The sequence below is a fragment of the Clarias gariepinus genome, chromosome 19 (genome assembly GCF_024256425.1).
Source record: "Clarias gariepinus isolate MV-2021 ecotype Netherlands chromosome 19, CGAR_prim_01v2, whole genome shotgun sequence".
Classification (NCBI taxonomy): domain Eukaryota; kingdom Metazoa; phylum Chordata; class Actinopteri; order Siluriformes; family Clariidae; genus Clarias; species Clarias gariepinus.
The window spans coordinates 4,443,711-4,466,987 of NC_071118.1; the positions used below are offsets into that span (position 1 = coordinate 4,443,711).

Genomic DNA, 23,277 nt, shown 5'->3' on the forward strand with positions numbered 1-23,277 from the left:
ACGTCGGCAGGTGACAGTGCTAACCACTACGCCACTGTGCCGCCTAGGCCTATATAACTAAACCAAAATGTGTTAAAATCCTACAGTATGTATTTTAAAGATGCAGGTTCTCCACTTCTGTGGGGACACCATGTAACCTGTCTCTCGGATTCAATATTTACATGCTTGTCCCTTAAATTCACACACGTGTATATGTGTTCATGTTTCCATGAACAGATACAGTATATGACGCATTGTTGGTATATTATTCGTCTAGTTTCTTTTTGGTATTATAATAAAATGGCAGACAAACGATGGCTCACTCATCACCTATACCGCTTTATCTTGTGTACAGTGTCACGGGAGCCTCTCCCAGGAGACTTAAAGCACTCATTCACACCATTTAGCCAAATTGTACACCGACCTGAGGCGGGAATCAAACCCAGACCCTGAAGGTGCAAGGGCACGGTCGTAACCACTACGCTACTACACCAATAAAACTCACTGTCTATACTGCTTTACTCTGTCCCAGGAGACTCAGGGCGGGGCTCACCCTGGACACACACACACACACACACACACACACACACACACACACTACGGTGATTTGTGAATGACAAGTAGCCTAACCTGCATGTGTTTGGACTGTGTGAGGAAACCGGAGCACCCGGAGGAAACCCTCAGGTTTATCAGGTGTGTTATTGGTCTGATTTCTTTGGGTTTGTGATAAAATTAAACTCAAACTATGACAAAAAGAGGGTAAGTAATGTTTTATTTATTATTTTTGTTGCCATATTAGGGGGGAAAAAAACATTAAATAAGATTAAAAATAAGGCTTGCTCCAAATGTTGCCTCCAAAAATCGACGTTTAGCACTTTAGCTTCAGCTTTATCTATTCTTGTGTTCTACGTAGTACGCACAAAAAAAAAAGCCTTACACGATGTAATGCACCGCTTTGACCGCTAGCATGCGGTAGTGAGCACGGCCGTAACTTTAGCTCTATGCTGCAAAGTTCCAGCTTGGGCTGACGGCAACACCATGACGTCATTCCCGCTTTCTCCCTCTCTCCCTCTCTCTCTCACACACACACACACACACTGACTATCCGACAGACCTCCGCCCCTGCAGCCATGCCGCTGAAACACGGGCAACACCTCGGATTTTACCCCCAGAGCCGTTAGAGGAGGAGGAGAGGACCTCAACCAGCTTATAACAGAGCACTTCCGCAGTGTGTGTGTGTGTGTGTGTGTGTGTATGGGAGTGAACTGGAGAAAAGCGAGGAGCTGAGCAGGAGAAGGAGGAGGAGGAGGTAAGCTTCCAATGAATAACTCTAACACTCTATTCTGTTTTTTGCTCTTTTTTACCCCTGCTCTAGGCTAGGTGTGTGTGTGTGTGTGTGTGTGTGTGTTATGGTGGTGTGTGTGTTGTACTGGGTAACCTTGGCCGCCCAGCACACAGCTCATCTGCACAGTTTTAGCCTCCAAGCTAAGTTAGAGCAGTAACACCAGCCCTGTGGAACCTTCTTCCTCATTCTGTTGTTCTTCAGGAAGGAATGAAACACTCAGGGTTTGTGCTTGAGCCTGAAGCTAACATCAAGTACTTTGTGTACAGAATGGGATGGACGAGGACCTGTAGCTACACATTGTACTGTATTTAAAAAAAAAAAAAAAAAAAAAGGAACACACCTGATGTGGCACTGTGGATTCGCATCTCCAGGGTTGCGGGTTCGATTCCCACCTCTAGTCTGTGTGTAGAGTTTGGTGGGTTTCCTCCGGGTACTCGGGTTTCCTCCAACCCTTAAAACAAAAAAAAGATTAGGTTAAAAGGCGTTCCCAGATTTTGTGTGTGTGTGTGTGGTCTGCGATGGATTGTCACCCTGTCCAGGGTGTACCCCCGTCTAGTGTCCTAAGTCTCCTGGGATTGGCTCCAGGCCCTCTCCCCTCCCGCGACCCTGTACATTGATGTCATGAATGATTTGTATAGCTTTGATCTATTGAATAAGTGAACAAACAAGGAGGTGGTTAAGTTAAAGTAGGATTTTTGATTGAGCAGAATAAAAGAACACAATGAAAATTACCTTTACTTCTGTATTCTTTTGGTGTTTTTGGTGGGACCCGGCACATCGGTCGACAGATACTCCCCACCCTAGCGATATATCTATAGTTTCTGTAGTAGTTACATAAGGGGTGGGGTTGCCAGCGCCATGGCCGATTGTTAACGGGCAAATTTGGAACACCAATTAGCCTAATCTGCATGACTATGGACTGTTGGAGGAAACCAGAGGACCTGAAGGAAACCCACCGAGCATGGGGAGAACATGCATACTACATGCGCACAAGCTCGGGGCAGGAATCGAACCTGAACCCTAGAGGTGCGCTAATCACTATGCCCCCATGACGCCTACATTAATACATTTACAGTTCATTGTTACAAATAATTTCGGTTTTATGCCACAAATAATCTTGCTTATGTCAAGAATAAAAATTTATTTTTCTATATAAGTGACGTATCCTGTGTTTGTAGTAGAGATGTTATTATGTTCAAGTTCAAGTAGGCTCTTATTGTCTTTTTAACCATAGATAGTTTAGTACACAGTGAAACGAATCAATGTTCTTCCAGGACCAAGGCGCTACATACAACATACATTTAATAACATAAATTAACTAAAAACTATCTAGCTATTTAAGAAACCTAATTAGATGACTAGCTGAGACAAGACAACGTAAATGTAAAACATAAATTAACAAAAACAAACTAGCTAACTTAAAAACCTAATTAGCTGATTAGCTGAGACAAGACAGATTGACATTTTAAGTTAACAGAAAAATGCAAATGTGAAAACAAGTGCATCAATAGTATGTTTTATAGTGACAGTAAGAGCGTTTCCACAAGGATGATGTGACGAGAACTCAAAGGTTTAGGACTAATCAGCTGTGTAGCCTTAAGAAAACCACCTACCAGTGAGACTTATCATCCAAAAACCAAATAAACGTTTTCAGTTTGCTAGGGAGCATAAAGAATGTACGCTGAAGCATTAAAAAAAGCTCTGAAGAGTCCAGATTTCCCCTGTTCCAGATCGATGGGCGTATCAGGGTAATAAAGAAGAGAGGCGGATGAAGTGATGCCCCATGTCCGGTGCCGACTGTACAAACCTGTGGGGGCAGTGTTATGATCTGGGGTTGGGCCTTCAAAAAAAACCATGAATAAATACTATAAAGCTTAGTAAACATTAATTAAATAAAACTAAATTAGTATTTGATGTGACAGCGCTTCGAGGAACTTTTAGTCTGAGGTACAGTTTTTGCAGTTTTATAAGGAAATTAGCTACTAAGTTTTACTGAGCATCCTGCAGAACTGCACAAATTATTTCAGAGGTCTTTGACTGTTTAACCTGCTTTTTTTTTTTTTTTGCATGTAAAAACTCGGCAGCCTCCATTTTTTTTGACTGTAAAGTGTTCGCTTATATAATACTCTGCATATAAATATAATAAACATATAATAAATGTTTTTGTACTGACTCAATAGTAAAGTCTTAAATGTATAGGTGGAAATTCGTAACTCCTTCATTTTAAAACTCCTTAGTTTTTTTTAAGAAGTTATGAAAGAACTTGGTTGGGGAAAAATGAGTCTGCCTCACCTGTTTGAATAAATCAGTCCGAGAGCACAATGATAGAAAATGTCTGTCCTGTAAAGCTGTCCTGATGGTAGATAATCCTATTTTCGGAAAATCAGAGTTCCCAGTCCAGTACAGTGGAAAACAGCTTCGAGGCATCCAGTATTTCACTTGCGATTTAGAGACGCAGAGAGAACACTGTTACATTTTGCATTTCACTTTCTCCCTTGGTCCGAGTTAAGAATAAATCGGACTTATGAACGTGGTCTTGGAACGGAACTCGTTCGTAAGTCGAAAACTACCTGTATGTGTGTGTATAGGGTTTGACTTGGCATTGTAAGGCATTGTAGGTTGCTTTTTTCTACTTAATAATGCATACTAGAGTACTAAAGATTGCGCCAGAATAGTGTGGGATGTTGGTGTCTTTGCATAATTTGTAGACCAGAAATATGGAAATAATAGTTTCATTAAAAGCATTTGGTTAGTTTTTGCATTTGCACAGACAGATCTTTAGTCTTGCTTTAGTATTTTCTGTAGGAATGGAATTTGATATTATCCTGACACTTGTATGCCTCTATGATTTGTATTGTGATTCTGTAAGTGTCATGATTTTATAAATCCAATGTTAAACTTTATTTTTATATTTGGTTACAATTCTAAGCAACTTTTGCAAATAATTTCCTCGTACAACAAAGGACGCTGTGCCGCCTGCCAGTGTACAGTTTGTATAGTGTAGAGGGCACCCCCGCAGGATTGTAGAGGGACTGCAACATTTTACTACCTCAAATGAAAACATATTTCGAATAATAAAATAATTTTTATACACAAGGTTGTGTCCTGGGATGGCGTGAACGATCTTTGTGGGATCGGACAATATCTTAGGGACACAGAATATTAATCTGTTTTAGAGGGGATTGGGATTACTGGGAAAATGTGTCAATTCTGTCAATTCATTGTTTAAGACCGAGATCCGTCCTGATAATGACACTGGGGATCAGATCGGTGTTTGTCCTCGTCCTGTTAGAACCTGGATAGTAAGACGTTCAACTTTCACCTGTTTTGTGGGGTAAATTTGTTTATTTTTATCATCAGTCATACAAACACCCTCCCACTTTCCCTCCCTCGCTCCCTTTCCTTTTTATCACTTTGATTTATGATGCCGAATGATATCATCATGTTTAATCTTAGTACGTGATTAAAGAGTCGTAGATCATACCTCAGCCTGGAGGAATCACATGAGCGTAGCGGTGAGTCTCGTGTCCTGATTGGGAGCGTTACCCAGAACGTTAAGGACGGTGTCGGATTTAATCACGGCTTGTAAAAGGCGAATAGAGGGATAAGACGCGATGAGGACGGAGACACGGACATCTCCGGGCTGAAGGCCTGTCCTGCTCTTCTGAGTCACATCACAGGACCTTTTGTGTATAATCAGGCACTTTTGACACAGACGTCCTTTCCGACATGTGGATTTGTCAGTCGACTTTTTGATATCGCTTTTTTTTGCTTATAATTATCAACCTCTCTTGTTTGGATTTCAGCCAACTGCTTTCCTTATTAGGCTTTAGATCAGCCATTACTAAAGAGGCCGCAGATTACAAGGAAAAAATAATAAAATAAAATTCGTCCATTTTTCTCTGCCATTCAGGGAAATGAAGCTCCAAGAGCTGTAACATCACGGTGAGCAGGACCTGTTTGCTGCAGTGTGTGTGCTTTTGTATTTGCGATTTATCAACAGAGGAGTTTAGCTGAGCAGAGCGGATGTGTTCTCAGCACAGCGACGCAGATGAATTTTAGCCTTTTTTTTTTCTTTTTTTTTCTTTTTTTCAGAGAGACACATATTTCGATGAGCAGGACAAGGATTTGGGAAGCCGAGGATTTGCGCGTCTCTTGTCTGTAAGTTTGGGTTCGAGCAGAGCGGGTTGTTTATTTGTAGTGACATTTGAGTCTGTAACTGTGCTGTTGGTACTTAGCAGTAAGTGCAACGTCTCGGAGATGTGATTAATCCCTTTCTAAAGGTCATATTCATTTGTTTTGACACTGTATAAGCATGATTATGATCATTTTAACACTCTGCAGTGACAGTGCTGATACTTAGGATGTTTCTTTGGGGAACGCTGCAGACTGGAAAATCACAGCCTGATATATATTCAATATGGCAATATGTAATTTGTCCATGTCTTTTATATCTATCTATCTATCTATATCTATCTATATATATATATATATTTATATATACACAGGTAGTCCCCGACTTACAAACGAATACCGTTCCTGGAGCTTGTCATAAGTCCGATATGTTCTTAAGTCTGATAAAGTGAGTCTTGTACACCTTTGACAAAAATCTACAATGTAAAGCATATCAATCCACCTGGCTAAATCATCTCAGAACTGTTTCCACTGTGTTGGACTGTGAACTCGTGAACTACTTGTTGGGGTTTTTCCGAAAATTAGGATTATTCACCATCAGTACAGCTTCACATTTTCTATCATTGTTTGAATGTTTGTAAATGTTCGTAAGTCAGGGACCAGTATACACACACAAAAGCTACATGTGCAGCTAATGAATGCAACCGTCACTGATTCTCCAGCCTCTCTCTGTTTTTCTGTATTCCTATCAGCCAGGCGTTAGTCACATCATAGTTTTCATGAGCTTGTTTTTTTTCCCCTCCGTTATCGATCTTGATACTTCAGCCATATGCCAAAAGCGCTGTTGCATCAGTTTCCCACTGTTGCCTGTTGTTAGAACTGAGCTCCATTAAGATATTGGATTATAAAGCTTTCTCTAACCTGATTACGTTCATCCGGTTCCACGCCGGATCACACGGCCTTCTTAAGGAAGCAGTCCAACGTCGGCAAACCGTAACCTCCTCTATCTTATAGTGTTTAAAGATTTAGCGAGTATAGAAATGCTAAAGGCGTTTATCTTGCTAGGACGTATGGGATTCGTTCCTTTACCACGCTACTTACCACCTGTTGTGTAATCACGTGATAAGAGGATACGATGAGACGCTTAACTGAGAGAGTTAGAGCCAGGGTCACTCTTATGTAAACTCCAGGGTGAGACGGAAACGCCTGGTGGACTTTTAGCATGTGTGTGTCAGACAGTGATCGCGATTAGAAATGATGGCAACGATAAGCGGAAGCAGTACCGTTATCTCAGGTCTCGTTAATATCGGTCGTTAATGATTATTTTCTGACGTCAGCCTCACTGATTCTAACGAAGTAATTTTTTTTTTTCGTCTGGTTCTCCTGGTATGAGTCATTCAGAGAGTCATCTCCCACACACATACACACACACACACACAGCTCAGAGACAGTAAAGCTGCCGAGGAATGAGTGTGCACACTAAGCGATGACTCGGCGTAATGTCTCTCAGCCAAGCGCATCACCTCTCTCTCTCTCTCTCTCTCTCTCTTTCTCTCGTTCTTGCTCTTGTCCTCCTCCCCTCTCTCTCTCTCTCTCTCTCTCTCTCACTCTCTCTCTGTCTCTCCTGTTTTGTTTTTTTTCCCCAGGTCTGAATTGTCCAGCGGCACCCAGATAGAGGAGCCATGACTGAAGGGGAAGGACATTTTTACAGCGTGCAGGTGGGAGACTCCACCTTCACAGTATTGCGGCGGTACCAGCAGCTCCGCGCTATCGGATCCGGGGCGCAGGGCATCGTCTGGTGAGTGGGCACCGTGTGCCACTGTCATGCCGTCTCCGTCTGCGTAATGACCATTAACGATGGAATTTTTTAATGTCCTAGTTGTCGATGTTGACCAGATGGTTTAAAATATATATATATTACTGGTGGTGATGCATGAGACATGAGTGGGACATTGATGAGTTCTTGATGGAAAGGTGGTGTGTGGCCTTTATGATCAGGAAATGGTTAATCACAATTTCCAGTCCTAATAATGCCTATTAATTAAGACACAGATTTAATTTCTTGCTGAAAGCAGAATGAAGTGTTATTATGGATCTCTCTGATTTTTACAACAAACAGAATGAAGAATAAAGTCTTGTTGATTATTTTCTTCTTAACTTTTTAATGATGTTCTGTTTTTACCACACATGACCACCAGGGGCAGTGTTAAGCACCTGTTTACTGCATTTCATTCTCTCACAGACACGACACACAGTATTTATTTGTAAATATGAATGCTGTTATGCTGCCACTTTTCCGTTTCATGTATAATTATATAGCTATGGTGTAGAGCTGTGTATAGAGCTTGTGTGAGTACAGTCTGAGCTACAGGTATTACTCGTCAATTCATTCATCTTAAACAGCTGCTTTAGCCTGGTCAGGGTCGTGATGGATGCGAGGCTGTCTCGGCCACGTGGCTGAAGAACGACATGGTTTGTTTAGTGCTTTGAACAAATTCTCTTTCAGCGCTCCAGCGAAATAATAATAATAATAATAATAATAATAAACTAATTTGCTCTTATGTTTTATTCATACATTAGGAACAACACAATTAAATGATCATTACTGTAAGCAAGCAGCAAACAATACAGGCTAACAAACATAAGTGAGATGGAAACTGATTTATTTACGTATCGCGATTCTTTTAGATGGCACTTCGAGTCCCAAAATTTTTTTTTGTGCCATGTGGCTTTTTCATTCCCCTGCAGTGGCTCTGGAAAATAAATAATGAGTATTTCATTTAAATGTATTGAATTTTCGCTTGTGAGTTTTTCTATATATAATTCTAAATTTGAAGTTTATGGTGATCTTGTAACATTAAAATAAAACATGTTTAATATTTTTAATGATCAAATTTTGTGCCACATCCGGCGACAGCTTTTCGAGGCCTGGTTTCATTCAGGTTGACCGCTGACTACACGCTTTAGTACACGTGATAAAAGGATGAAGGCACACTGGAGTAGACCTTTTCAGGTGGATAATTTAAGTTCGGCTTTTTATTTCATAAATACGAAGAGGGGTATTTTATTTAAAAGTAACCTTCGACCTAAAATTTTTTTCAGTTCATCATGTTTTTGTTGCATGCAGAAATAAAATTTAGTTTTCTTTGTAGCAGTTCATTGATTTTATAAATGCAACACACTATAGTGTTTTTATACGTACCATATAGAGGTAAAAAAACGATATATGCAGCGTTAACCATATTTTAGATGTCAAAAGGGTTTTGTGGCTCCCCGTGTTTTCTTTGTTGTAAAAATTTTTTTTTGTGTTTAAGGTTACCAATCCCTGTGTTATAGTATTACTAACGTGATGGCATAAAATACAGTACAGTGGTTCCTCAACATACGAACACCTCTGACTTACGAATTTTCGACTTAAGAACTAAGACATTTGTCTCATCATGCAAAGCATTTTCTGTGGAAATTAGTGGAAAGCTAAATGAAGCAAGTATGAATTTTTTTTTTGTTGTTTTTTGCATTTTGTGCAAGATTTGCACAAGCTCTCATCATTCTTCTTTGTAGCCCTAGAGTTTCAGAAGAGCTAATTACTCTGATTGGTCTATGAGGCACTTTACGGAGCACTTAAGCATCATGTTGTGAACTCAGTGTGTCTAAAAAAAAAAAAAAAGGAGCAAAGATATTTATTATGGTTTAAGTCATGTATCATTGAAGTGCCTTCAAGTATCCTGATCTGATATTTTTAACATCTCACCCACTGTTCTTCTGTGCTAGCACCGAATTCATGATGTCACCTTGCAGAACTCTATTTCTGATCACGACGAGTATGATGATAACTTTTTGTTTTTTTTTCTTTTCTCCTCCCACCGCATCATCAAGCTCTGCACTGGACACCGTCTTGGGCATCCCTGTAGCAGTAAAAAAGCTTAGCCGGCCTTTTCAAAACCAGACCCACGCCAAGCGAGCCTACAGAGAACTGGTGCTGCTGAAATGCGTCAATCACAAGAACGTACGTCACGTTCTCCACCACCATCACCACTCTCTCTCTCTCTCTCTCTCTCTCTGACATTTACTCACCAAGTTATTCATCCCGGCTGACTCAAACATCAGTGTCTCTCTCTCCACAGATTATCCGTTTACTCAACGTCTTCACACCTCAGAAGTCCTTGGAGGAGTTTCAGGACTTGTAAGCAACAAGTTTATTTTTTTTTCCGTTCTAAGATGCTTTAAGATTATGGATTTAACGACTGCTTCAGGAGATTTGTTATTGCCCTAGCTGTTATAATTTATAGCACTTGCTAAAGCTATAATGCACTCAGCCTAATTGATCTGGTGCTCTGTAGGTATTTGGTGATGGAGCTGATGGACGCCAGCCTGTGTCAGGTGATCCACATGGACCTGGACCATGAGAGGATGTCCTACCTGCTTTACCAAATCCTGTGCGGCATCAGACACCTGCATTCTGCTGGGATCATCCACAGGGTAATCAGTGGAGTGGATTAAAGGAACAGTCTAGGTTCAACCTACCAAATCTACACAATGTGGTTTGTCTTGATGCGATTGCCATAATGTGTTTTCTTATTTTTTAACAAGCTACTCTGGCACAAGGTCATGACATTTTTTTTTCCACTCACAAATCTCACCATCTGCATTATTTATTATTATTTCTTTTGGCAGTACAAGGAGACAACGCCGTCTGACATTTAGTATGACTTAATAAAGTCAAAGTATGCGGCTTACATGAGCTTTCGCGCTTGTTTTACTTAACAGATATATTCTTTAGAGATTGGGAAAAATTCTAATCAGTTACGCATCTCATTTGTGTGATGTCTCATATTATATTATATTAGTCAAGGGTAGCTCAGTGGTTAGGGTATTGGACTACGGTTTGGAAGGTCCCAGGTTCAAATCCCACGACCACCAAATTGTCCCAGTTGGACCCTTGAGCAAGCCCCTTAATCCTCATAGTGCTCACATGTGTAAGTCGCTCTGGATAAGGGTGTCTGCCAAATGCCTAATTGTAAATAATATAATATAATATAATATAATATAATATAATAGAGATGGCTCGGCCATAACCGATTCTGTGGTGCAACACAATTTTATACCGTTACATCATCAAAAGTCACAGACATTAAAAAGCCTCCAATCAGCCTTTTTTCTGCGGTCTATGCGACCGAGTTAGTCTTACACCCACTTGTTACACGTGCTTACACCATTCTCAAAAAAAAAAAATGTAATGCAGATGGTGAGATATATATATATATAGTTTATACAGTAAAGTGTAATAAAAATATGTTACTGTAGGTTTAAAAAAAAAAGGAATGAGAGAGGACCTGTATTCTTATAATTACCTGTAGTACATTTACAGTAGGCTAAGCTATGATGTTCGCTAGTTTAGGTGTTTTACATGCATTTTCAGCAATATGTGGCAAAATATACTGAACAAAAATATAAACGCAACACTTTTTTTATTTGCTCCCATTTTTTATGAGATAACCTCAAAGATCTGAAACATTTTCTACATACACAAAATAACCATATCTCTCAAACATTGTTCACAAATCTGTCAAAATTTGTGATAGTGAGCACTTCTCCTTAGCTGAGATAATCCATCCCACCTCACAGGTGTGCCACATCAAGATGCTGATTAGACAGCATGATTATTGCACAGGTGTGCCTTAGACTGGCCACCTGTAAAAGGCCACTTTGAAAGGTTCAGTTGAATTACACAGCACAATGCCACAGATGTCGCAAGTTTTGAGGGAGCGTGCAATTGGCATGCTGACAGCTGAGCTGTTGCTCCTGAATTGAATGTTTATTTCTCTACCATAAGCCGTCTCCAAAGGTGTTTCAGAGGATTTGGCAGTACATCCAACCGGCCTCACAACCGCAGACCACGTGTAACCACACCAGCCCAGGACCTCCACATTCAGCATGTTCACCTCCATGATCGTCTGAGACCAGCCACTCGGACAGCTGCTGAAACAATCGGAGTGCATAACCAAAGAATTTCTGCACAAACTGTCAGAAACAGTCTCAGGAAAGCTCATCTGCATGCTCGTCGTCCTCATTGGGGTCTCGACTTGACTCCAGTTCTTCATCGTAACGGATTTTTACAGATTTGTAAACAATATTTGAGAGAGATGGTTATTTTGTTTATGTAGAAAACGTTTCAGATCTTTGAGTTCATCTTATTAAAAATGCGAGCAAAAACAAAAGTGTTGCGTTTATATTTTTGTTCAGTATAAGTATTAATTCACATTTTGGGTGATCCAAGTGATGCATATGTTAATTTAATTAAAAAGATTTCAATTTTGTTAAAGGATCAGGAAGGTATTTATCAACCGATGTTTGGCGAAATGCAATGAAATGAAATATGATACAGTTTACCTCCCTCTTTAACCATAGGAAAACTAACCTGTGCAACTTTATACCTGACCTAAAGCGTGAACACTTTACCTGTATACCTGGTTTAAATATTTTCAGCTACAGTAAGTTTATCCCTCATCACGAGTCTGGGATTATCTCTAGAAAAAATGCTGAATAATATCTTTTTTTGTTCAAAGTTTTTTTTATTAGTTTCCGCAGCATATATAACACATACATAGCATAAAAGTACAAAAACAAACACAGAAATACAAAATTGCCAAACTAAGGTCAAACATCCCAACTCCCCAATCGCCAGACATATATATACAATGCATACATACAGAAGCCCAAAAAAGGATGGAAGCAAACAGTGTATTATAAGCCTAGGGTAGCATATCCTAATAAAGATTCCCCGTTCTGTTACTTTTTCTTTGTCACATTACCGCCTTATCTGCATCCATATCTACTATGGCAGTTAGGAAAGGCTGCCAAATATTATAAAATTTCTCAGTAGACCCTTTAATGGTATGTCTAATTCTTTCCAGCTTAAGTTGACCCATACTCTCTCTTATCCAGTGGGTGTGTGTCGGTGGAGCAGAGTCCTTCCATTTTAAGAGAATCAGCCTCCTAGCTAGGAGAGATCCGAAGGCCAGCACAGTGTTCATCCTTTTGTTAATAATTATGTTTTCTGGGGCCACACCAAACAACGCAATAAATGGAGATGGTTCTATCCTCTCTCCGAACGTCTTGGAGAAGGTCTCAAAGATGTTAACCCAATATGTGTAAAGCTTCGGGCACTGCTGAATAATATCTTGATTTTTAAACATAAGCAAACATCTGATGTGTGTTTCAAGGCACACTGGTACAATTCGTATTTATAAACCCCTTACAAACCCCTTACAAACCCCTACACCCCCAAACTACCTGTTACTACGGTAACTCCAGGCCAACTTTACATGTCTAAGAAAGGCTAGACACCAGACGAGGGGGAAAAGAAAGAAATAATAACATGGAGCTGAAAGTCAAAGAGAATAACAACCGATTAAATGAGAAGGGGATTAAACTATAAATTTATTAGAAAAAAAAATGAAGGAAGGTTTGAACTGTAGAAAACATGATGCTGTAGTATAAGCATTAGCTCTTTAGCGCTTGTCGAGGTTTTATCGATATGGCGTGTCTCGAGGCGCAGGGTTTGGTTTATTTTAATTATGAAAAATGACAAGAACACGGTTCTCCTCCACCGCGCTGAGTCGTCTCATCTCAGCATCTGAACTTTTCTAAAGCACCCGATTGGTTGATTTGATTAACCTGGACTGAATCCCTGAAGGCTTGAGTGTTTATTCTTCACATAATAGGAGATCAGTCAGTACGAAGACGCATCGAATTGAGAGTCTGCTATTGATTATACCATAAATCATTTATTACACCCTGTTGTGTTGTGTGGTTTTGTTTGGGAATGGATACTAGGCAGCAACCAGGATGATTTGTTTTTTAAATAATGTTGGAAATGTGGATAAAAGCACATCAGTAGAGTTTTGGTAAGACACGACCGTGTGACAGTTAACACACATCGCCATGGAGATTAGCCTTTTCCTTTCTCTGTTCCTAGGACCTAAAGCCGAGTAACATAGTGGTGAAGTCAGACTGCACTTTAAAAATCCTCGACTTCGGCCTGGCCAGGACCGCCTGCACCAACTTCATGATGACTCCATACGTGGTGACCCGATATTACCGAGCGCCAGAGGTCATCCTCGGCATGAAGTACAAAGAGAACGGTAACGTGCTGCTTGTCTTGTGTTTCTGGAACTTGAATTTTTTTTTTTTTAAGCTCATTTAAATATTCTTTTGATGTTGTTTGTGTGCGTTTGCTTTTGCAGTGGATATCTGGTCAGTGGGCTGCATCATGGGCGAGATGGTGAAAGGCAGCGTTATCTTCCAGGGCACTGATCGTATCCTTTCAGCTGATATCAGCTCAGTGCAAACGCTCACATCTCCCACATTAACTCCTCCCAAAGATGTCTGTGGCAAGTGTACGTCAATCAGCGTTAATGTGTAGAACCTCGGCATATGAATTTAATTCAGGTGATAAATGAGGTATTAAGTCATAATGTTGGTGATTCAAGTGGCGCATGTGTTCAGATTCCAGCATTAATAAGCTCTATTTTTTTCTTTACAAAGTTTGTTACTGTATCATGCCCAGTTCTAGAGATATTTTTTTGGGGGTGTTGTTGTTTTACAAGGGTGCATTTGGAAAAATCTACATAAGCATTCATTGACGCAGTAAGAATGAGGGAATCCTTAGCCTTATTATGACACCAGGATTTCCCTACTAGCCCTAAAAAAAGTGTAGGTTCATGGCAAAGAAAATAAAACGTAATAAAAACGCATGAATTTCTATCACAACTGGAGTAACCAGTTTGTAAAGCTGAAGGTTCATTAAAATCCCTGAAAACGATGTTTAAGATCAAAGCGTTCTCAATTCGTTCTTACAGCGAAAATTCGTGTTGCGATATTTTTCAGTAAGAAATAACGTCAAGGCAGATAATCCGTACAAGCCACTCAAAAATATTGCCATTATAACCAATTCCTATCACGTGTTATCTTGTTTTTGCATAGAAAAACAACCAAATGATTTAAGGGCGCAGAGACAACACTGTTTCAAGATTCATTTCCTTGGCTCAGTTGCGGTTTTTGTGTGTGGAGGGAAAGGGGACAGATTTACTCGAGTAGATCGCTATGCTTTAAATCATATATTCATGTCAAAGGCGTGTAAGACTCACTTTGTCGGACTTACAAACGTGCTTCCATAATGGAACTCGTTCATAAGTCAGGGACTACGTGTATGCCGAGAATGCTTCGTATGCCAATGCAAATTTCCGGCAAAATTGTAACTCCTAAGTGAACATTTGTAAGGGAGAGTATTTGTAGGCAGAAGTTCTGCTGTATCGTGGTCCTGAAGCTAGTCCGGAAATTGACACGAGCAAAACTGTGTAATGTTTGTTTGTTTGTTTGTTTATTTATTTATTTAATTTTTTTGTTAGGTGGCATCGAGTAAAATAACAGGATTCCTTCTTTTCCCACAGTGTCAGAAGATTTTTTTGAATAGCATCTTTGACAGCACGTACTATAACACTTTGGTACACACACACACACACACACACAGATGGCAGCAGAATGCATTTACAATGACTCGACTCTCCTGAGAGGCAGGAGACTGTTCTCTGTTTCTTTCTGCTGCACTTAAATATTTTATTTCTGGGCAACTTCAAACAGACTGGAGGTGAACTCATTGACTGCAGAGAATTTTATTTCATTTGTGCGTCCACTGTGTGCTCAGTGTATATATATATATATATATATATATATATATATATATATATATATATATATTACCAGTCAAAAGTTTGGACTCCCGTCTAATTCCATGATCCTTACAGATTTTTATTTCTTTCTACACTGTAGAACAATATGCTGAAAGCATCTAAAATATACAATATTCTCCTTTGATATTGAGATGTTTCTGCTACTTATGATCTGTAAAGCTTCATAACGGCTCTAATCTGAGGTGCTGTTTGTTAATTGGTGATTTCTGAGGTCCAGTTTTATCCTGGTGCTTGATGGGTCTTTAAAATAACAACTGACTGTTGTTGTTACCTAATTACCTAATACCATATTTGTTAATTCATCGTTTAAAAAAATATAATCAGTATTGTTTAGCTATGTCGGAAATAAGTCTAAAGTTTTGACGGGTACTGTAACATACGTCAATTTTTTAAAAATATATATAAATTAAGGAATAATTCAAATCAGAAACTGAATATTAAATGTCTTGTGTTTTACTATTTGTTTAACAAATCAGCACACATCTTAAAGCTTTCCCCAGAGTGTGTGTGAGAATACTCCAGCTGAAATACTGCTTAGAAAGTGCATTTATATCTAAAAAATCCCCCTCTTTCACTTCTCCGCCAGATATGCCCTTTCATTCTCTGTAAATTAGCTATGACTAGCCACACCCATCCAGAGGACTGCAGAGAAGAGCAAAAAATCGGGGGAGGGGCTGATCTTATATGAGGTCACATTAGGTGAAAAACATAAATCTAATAGGTTAGCTTAAGCACTGGCCAAAACAAAAATGGATGAAAAAAAGGAAGATGATTACAATGGAATGTTGTTTTACTCTCTTTTGTTGTTTTTACATGCAGATTGGAGATCCAGCTGAATAAACAACATGCATTGCTTTGGGGCTGCACAGGAATAATTATGCTGCATTTTGCATTGCTTAATTAATGAGTTACAGTATGTCTTAGTTGAGGTTTTATATCCATGTGTTAGAACTCTGATTATTTCCAAATATACTAAAATCCTCAATAACAATTATGGTTGTTTAAGAAATAAGCAAATTATATATATAATCATCTTAACTGTTATCTTGCAGTCATGCATTTAAAACATAATGGTCCGTGCATGAGGTTTTTTTTGCTTTTAAATGATTAAATCACCCCAGTTTGGCGAGGTCATCGTGTCCGAGATGTTTAAGCCTGCAGCCGGATAAACAGCAGACAACGTGATTTGTTTGGATTAAAAAAAAAAAAGAAAAAGGGGGGGGGGGGAAGTCTCTGTTGCTTTTCATTGGAAAACATTCACCAGCTGGCTGTCAGTGCACATTGCTAAGAGCACTCACTTCCATTTTTTTTTTTATTCCATAGTACAAGTAAAAGCTAGCCAAGTGAAAAACAGATCCGCATACATCATGATTTCTGTCTTTCGTTTCTGTTTTAACCTTAAATGAACTGCCAGACATTGACCAGTGGAATAAGGTTATCGAGGTGCTGGGAACTCCTTCTCTCGAGTTCATGAACCGTTTAATGGAGACAGTGAGGAACTACGTGATGAACAAGCCACATTTCCCCGGAGTCAGCTTCAGCGAGCTCTTCCCGGACTGGGCTTTCCCGTCAGACACCGAGCACGACAGACTGAAGAGTAAGACCGGGGATCGGTTTCTTATTGGTTTCCTTTTGTGTTAGTTTTGTCCGTCTTGTGTCTGTTTTTAAGCTTTACATTAATCTCAGCACTCTGTTTCTTTGTTGCGTCTCTTACAGCCAGTCAAGCTCGGGACCTGTTGTCTAAAATGCTTGTGATCGATCCCGAGTCCCGTATCTCTGTCCAGGAAGCCCTGAGTCATCCCTACATCCACGTGTGGTACGACCCAGCCGAGGCTGATGCGGTGTGTAAACACACACTCCTATGATTTCACACATAATGTGTTCACGTACGTAATGAACCCTCTCAAAATCTCACCCATGAACACGTGCTCAAGTTCTCCAATCCCTTCCTGATCAGTTTTGATAAAGATTTGTCCTGGACAGGATCACGGTAGGTTTAGGGTTTATCCCAGGAATTTTAGACGTGGTTCAGGAAGACACGCTGGATAGAAAACTATAGTTCATACTTTCGCTCATTATACCGAAAAGTACATACATTTATATATTTCATTTGTTTATATTTATATATCCGATTTATTAATAAGGAGTTCGGGGAGGCTCAAAATGATTTTGGAATATTTGTTTGTATGTGCACGCATAAAGGAAACACTACTGAATTAATTTTAAAGGTGTTTTCACAGGTGTATCTGGTCAAGCTTGAGGTAACATCTAGGCTTTGTTTAATCTCAGTTGCCTCATGGGAAGAGAAGATATGCTAATTTGGAGGGCCGAAGACTGACGTGTTTTTATGACGCCAGCCGAACGCATCATTTCGAACTGCTCACACTCGGAGGACGGTGCTATCCGCTCCTTTTGCTTGCGTGAGCTCACAGATTGGCCGTAGAGCCGGGATTATTGTGAAAACACTAAGTGGGACTCCCGTCCCATCCCGCTGAGAGAGCTCAGCCAATCAGCTCTCGGCTGCGAGAGGCTACCGCATCACCTGTGGATCGAACTCGCGGCCTCCAGATGATAGGACGAGCACTTTACAGTACCACTGCGCCGTAAATTTGTTTAATATACACTTGTGAGATCGCGTTTATTAAGTTGATTTAATTCGGACACTCGAAAGTAAAATTCCAAAATTCAACAGATGGCGCTGTACATTTTTTAAAAATGCACTTATGAGCGTGCAATTAAATTCCACGCAAACGAAGTCGCTCTTCAAATCAGCAGTTCTCTGTAATACACTCATGGAACGATACGCATCGGCCCTCGTTCCACAGTGTAGTTGTGATAATCAATAAAATGCACAAATTAGCATATTTTTAATTATAGACATGTATCAGACAAGGTGCTGCTAAAATGACAAAGGGGCTTGGCCTCTCCAAATCCGCACTGTTCTGGAGTACACTTCTGGGAATCACCATCCAAAAGTCTTGTTTAAGAAATAAATAACCAAATTGTGCATGTGAAACCTTCATCATCCTCTTTACCTCGGTGCCTAAGAAGTTTCTAAGGGAAACACTGGATGTGTCATGATAAGGTTTTGCTAACATAGAATTTTCTTTTTTTCTTTTTTTTATCCTTGTAGCAAACACTGAACACCAAACACACTTTATCATATCAGGTACATTTTGTAAGCGAAAACTCATAAAAACGCAAATTTATTATTGTTGTTTTTTTTAAGCCCCAGGTGCTCGGTCTTGTTTTGTCGGAATTGTTCATTCAATAGCTGTTTTTCCTTTATTTCCAGCCTCCGCCTCAAATCTCAGACAAACAGCTGGAGGAGAGGGAGCACAGCATAGAACAGTGGAAAGGTAGACAGACGTCCTTGTCAGTGGACAAAAAAATAAAAATCCGGCAAGAGAAAAGAAATGTGATTAGATTTAAGATGTCCCGCTGATCAGATGATTCGTTTCCTCTTCCACTAGAGTTGATCTATAAGGAGGTGATGGACTGGGAGGAGAGGAACAAAAACGGTGTCCTGAAGGAGGAGTGCTCAGGTGAGACGATTCAGGTGTCGGCTCCGTTCTGTTCTACGTCCGCGCTGAATTGTAGAGAAAAACATTTTTTTCTCCCTTTTTTTTGTCTGCCGTAGACGGTGCGGTAAACAGCAGTGCTACAGCTTCCCAGTCCTCGTCCATTAACGACATCTCGTCCATGTCCACCGAACAGACCCTGGCCTCGGACACGGATAGTTCCTGCATCGATGCCATCGCGGGGGGATTAGAAGAGTGACTGTGAGGCTCTGCACTCCATAGCGATCCGTCGTTCTGTCTCTCTCTTTCTTTCTCTCTCTCACTTTATTCCTCCCCATACATTTTTCTAGATGGCAGTGTCGGTCCTGACGTGTTCCAGAAGGACTTGCTGTGACAATTTAAGGCTTGTCTGTCACAGAATCGATTTTATAATTCCTACTTTCTTTGCATTCTGTTACGTTATGTAGCTTAATCATCAGAGAAGCAAGTTTTAAATATGTATAGCTATGGCCTATGAACTAAATGCAGTTCTGATTTCTTTAACGTAAAAACGTGCCTAAGGATTTCTGATTTTCCCTTCAGTTTAGAATATTCTGCTCATTTAACTATAATGAGCATTTAGCTATGATTTTAACTCTGAAAGTCACGGTACTTTCACTAATCACTACCCTCGCCGCTCTTCCTGAGACTCTTTCGCTTTCTCTCTCTCTCTCTCTCTTTCTCTCTCTCTTCTGCGCTCCACGTAGCTGATATTACCTTTCACATCCTCTTTCAAGAAGCACAGACACTCCTGGAACAAACGTTAAAGTTCTCAATTCTCTATTGAAAGTATTGCATGCCGCTCATGTCGAACTCTTAAGAAAGTATATGTTTACACACACACAACCCCCCACTCCAACCCCACCCACTCGATTACACCTGAACACACTCACGAAATGGTAGTGCCTGCGTTTTGTATATAGACATGACACGATACACCATGTTTTCAATCGGAGAACTTGATAACGCGTCTCACTCATATAGGGTGTAGCCATGTATATAGACGATGTGTACATTTTTATTATTATTTTTTTCTTTTTGTGTGTGTTGTGAAATCCTGATTTTACAGCTTCTCTGAATATGGTTTTGCAAAAGTACTGTATGCCAGACATTTTATTTCATAAAGGTATCTAATGTTTAAAATTGGATTTGTTGCAGATAAAAGGGTAAAAAATAACAACACCAAAAAAAAACAAATGGTGAAATGATAAAAGGGATGCACGAATTTTCTTTCTGCATCATTCCATACAAAATAGTTTGTGTTTTGGGAGTTTGTATGTGTATATAAGCTCAAAGTAGATTATTGAGTTTTTCAATTTCCTCAAAGCTCCGATAAGGATGTTTTGCAAATCAAAATTGTATTTTTAAAGACCAATAGAAAGATAATTAACTTTATTTCATACCAAATTCTTTAAAGAGAGATCACTGTCAGGTCTGAACATTCTGGAACGAAGATAAGTGTGTGTTTTTTTTTTTTTTTTTTTGCATTTGGCCTCCGTACACCACTAGATTGACTTTTTCAGGTTTATTTTAAGGGATATGACATTAACCATCTAGGACAGACACCCATTTCCTGTTCTTTCATTACTTCATGACTTATCAAGCAAATAAAAGTCCTGAAGGTGGTTCAGACTGTTGCACTTGCATTTGGTAGCTGTTCACTCAAACTCCCTATATGAGGTCCATATGCGCAAGTAAATGAGGTCATCATAAGGCTGAGAAAAACAACATAGACCCATGAAGATGGCACAACTAGTAATAGCAAATAAAACAGTTTTTAAACATTATTAAAAAGAAGGAATTACCTGGCAAACTCGGCAACAGCAAAAGGCCTGGAGGAGCACGGAAGATAACTAAAGTGTAAGTCAAGACAGCAGATTTCTGTCCAACATGAGGTGAGTGTGTCATTGCCAAAGTTTACAGTCAACAGGTGTCTTTATGAAGTAAATACAAACACTTTGCAACAAGGTGCAAACCACTGGTAACGCTCAAGAACAGAAAGGCCAGAATAGACTTGATTAGACAGAAAACTTTGCCATATTCTTTGGACTGATGAAACCCAAATGAACTTGTACCAGAATGACGGGGAAAGTATGGAGAATAAAAGGAACAGCTCATGTGTCTGGGCAAGGTGGAACACTTTCCTTCTAGTAACGACCTTAAAATTGTAATTCATGGCCTAATTTTCTTTCGATTGGATTCCTGTAACTCTTTATACCTTGGCATTCCTAAATCTACACTGCCTCTGTTACAGATGGTGCAAAATGCAAGAAGCCAGATTCTTAACAAGAAGTAAGAAAAGTGATCATATCACCCCCTGGCCTTGCCTCATCGTACTGGCTTCCTATACAGTTTAGAGAATAAAGATCCTTTTGTTTTGTATACAAGGCATTATATAATTCTAACCCTTAATTCTTTGTCTTTTATTGTAAAACATGGCATGGCATAAGCATGTTGTTTATGTCTGCCATTGGAAACAGGGTCACTGGTGTTTATTGATGACCATTCAGCCAAATGCTACAGATAAGATGCAGCATCATATTTACTAATGAATGATGACCCCAAACATACAGGTAAAGCTACCCAAGGCAAAGAAATGGGATATTCTTCACTGGCCAAGTCAGTCACCTGATGTCAACCCAATACAATAGAGCATGCTTTTCACTTAGTGAAAGATGAGACTAAAAGCATAAAGACCCACAAACAATTATCAGCTAAAGGCAGCTGCAGTAAAGGCCTGGCAAATTATCTTGGAAGAGGAAAGTCAGCATTTGTTCATGTCCATCGACTCGAGGCTTCATACAGTCATTGACTAAAAGGGATTTTAATTCACGTATTAAAGACAATGCTTATGTTTGTAATTGTGTTAGTTTGTTTTATTATTTATGAACCCCCAAAATGGGAGTAATTCCTGAATGGTTAATGGCAAGTTTTGTCAGGTCACTTGAACTGAAGCTGAAAGTCTTTAAAGTGTTTCAATTTAAATTCAATGTGGTGGTATATGCTGAGGCCAAATGACAGAAAAATGTATCTTTGTTCTAAAATTTATGGACCATAACCCCTTTTGTATGTATTATTATGTATTTTTACTACATTAAGCGATTGGCATGCTGTGACTGAACACAGCGAGTAGCATTGTATTATAAATCCCTCGTCATGTTAACACAATAGCATGTGCTTCACAATCCACTGAGCGATGGTGATACATTGCTGCTTGTTTGTCCCATCATCCATTTTTTTGTTGTTGTTGTTTGTTTTTTTTTGCCCTTGGGAAGAAACCAACACTTGTAACACAATTGTCTGTTCTGAAACTTGAAAAGAAAATGACAAACTATACAATTTCATTGCAGTTGTATTATCGTAGCTGTTATTTTACACAAAGTGCATGAATGGTGTTCAGTGCAAATCTTACTTGCAGGTGCATACCAGGGAATGTTCCTTCTAAAGGCGTCTTTGAAGATCATTTCCTCAGTTATACTGTATAAACGACTCTAAAGCCTCATCTGGAGGCGAACTTGGCCGGCTTCATGTTCACGCGGCATGTACGCACCGTACATAGGCTTCGACCGACGGACTTTCGGGATGGACCGCCGTTGAATAACGCACATGCAGAGGTGGAGCCTCGGCATCAAGATGTTTCCTCATGCCTTAATATCCTCACCATTTCTTTTTTCAGCCTGGTTTGACTTTTTGGATAAGAGGATTAATGTGCAAGGATGGATGGATAGATGGATGGATGGAAGGAATGATTGATGGACAGCGTTATCTAAACCATTACTTTCTTTTGCTTTCATATCCATACACATTTCTGTAAAATTGCCATCATTAAAAATGAGATGCATCTAGTTCTTTTTTTCATAATAGTAGCACGTTATAATCTATTTATAATACATCATGTGTGTTATAAAATGCTTTCCTTCGCTTTAAACCTTTACGAGCTTGTTTAATGACCATGAATCTGAATCTACAAGCACTTTTTGTAAACACAAGAAAGCTAGCTCTGTGTGATTAAATCCCAGAACAAGCTGGACATTAACTCTCTCATAAGGGCTTACCGGTGATCCAGAGGGTATGTCTGTGAAATCGTGTGTCACCTTGACAATCTGTACTGTTAGGCATGGGACCAGTCTTTTTCTTTTTTTTTACTTTTTTTAACATCGCAATCCAGTCGAATTTTCCCAACATCATTTCATCACGCGAAAACATTTCAAGATCAAAAACTATTAAATATCTTACCTGCTACGTATGAATAATACTCTTACTGCTTCTTTGTGCTTTCTATTGTCATGTCACGTATGAATGTGCTCTTTGTGGGTTGCTGCGAACAAAAAACTCCTTGCGAGTTTCCGTCAATCAACCTCGTCTGATACATATGCAAAGTTTCAAACAGGCTTACAGAGTGTCCCATCCGTTCCTTTCTGTGTGAGGGGGGCAAAAAAGAAATAATCTGTAACGAATTGCCAAATAAAAGACTTTAAATGAAAGGCTCTTCTTATACATTTCTTAC

At 39.6% G+C, this 23,277-nt stretch overlaps 1 protein-coding gene across 2 annotated transcripts; it reads left to right on the forward strand.

Moving 5' to 3' along the window:
* The first annotated feature begins 1,009 nt into the window (after positions 1-1,009).
* mapk9 (mitogen-activated protein kinase 9) lies at positions 1,010-22,980 on the forward strand. Of its 2 annotated transcripts, XM_053479156.1 has the most exons (13): positions 1,010-1,288; positions 7,105-7,256; positions 9,335-9,464; positions 9,583-9,641; positions 9,799-9,937; positions 13,437-13,602; positions 13,705-13,776; positions 16,625-16,807; positions 16,927-17,051; positions 18,344-18,379; positions 18,506-18,569; positions 18,684-18,755; positions 18,851-22,980. In XM_053479156.1, the coding sequence occupies exons 2-13, from the start codon at positions 7,141-7,143 to the stop codon at positions 18,988-18,990; spliced, it is 1,302 nt and encodes a 433-aa protein (XP_053335131.1). In that variant the 5' UTR covers positions 1,010-1,288; positions 7,105-7,140; the 3' UTR covers positions 18,991-22,980. The 2 variants fall into 2 exon arrangements, with proteins under 2 accessions (XP_053335131.1, XP_053335132.1); XM_053479157.1 differs by lacking the exon at positions 18,344-18,379.
* The last annotated feature ends 297 nt before the right edge of the window (positions 22,981-23,277 follow it).

Coding starts and splice junctions, on each gene's coding strand:
- mapk9 (XM_053479156.1), top strand. CDS start 7,141: ATGACTGAAGGGGAAGGACATTTTTACAGCGTGCAGGTGGGAGACTCC. Junction 9,938..13,436: donor CTGCTGGGATCATCCACAGG/GTAATCAGTGGA, acceptor CTCTGTTCCTAG/GACCTAAAGCCGAGTAACAT. Junction 13,777..16,624: donor TATCTTCCAGGGCACTGATC/GTATCCTTTCAG, acceptor ATGAACTGCCAG/ACATTGACCAGTGGAATAAG.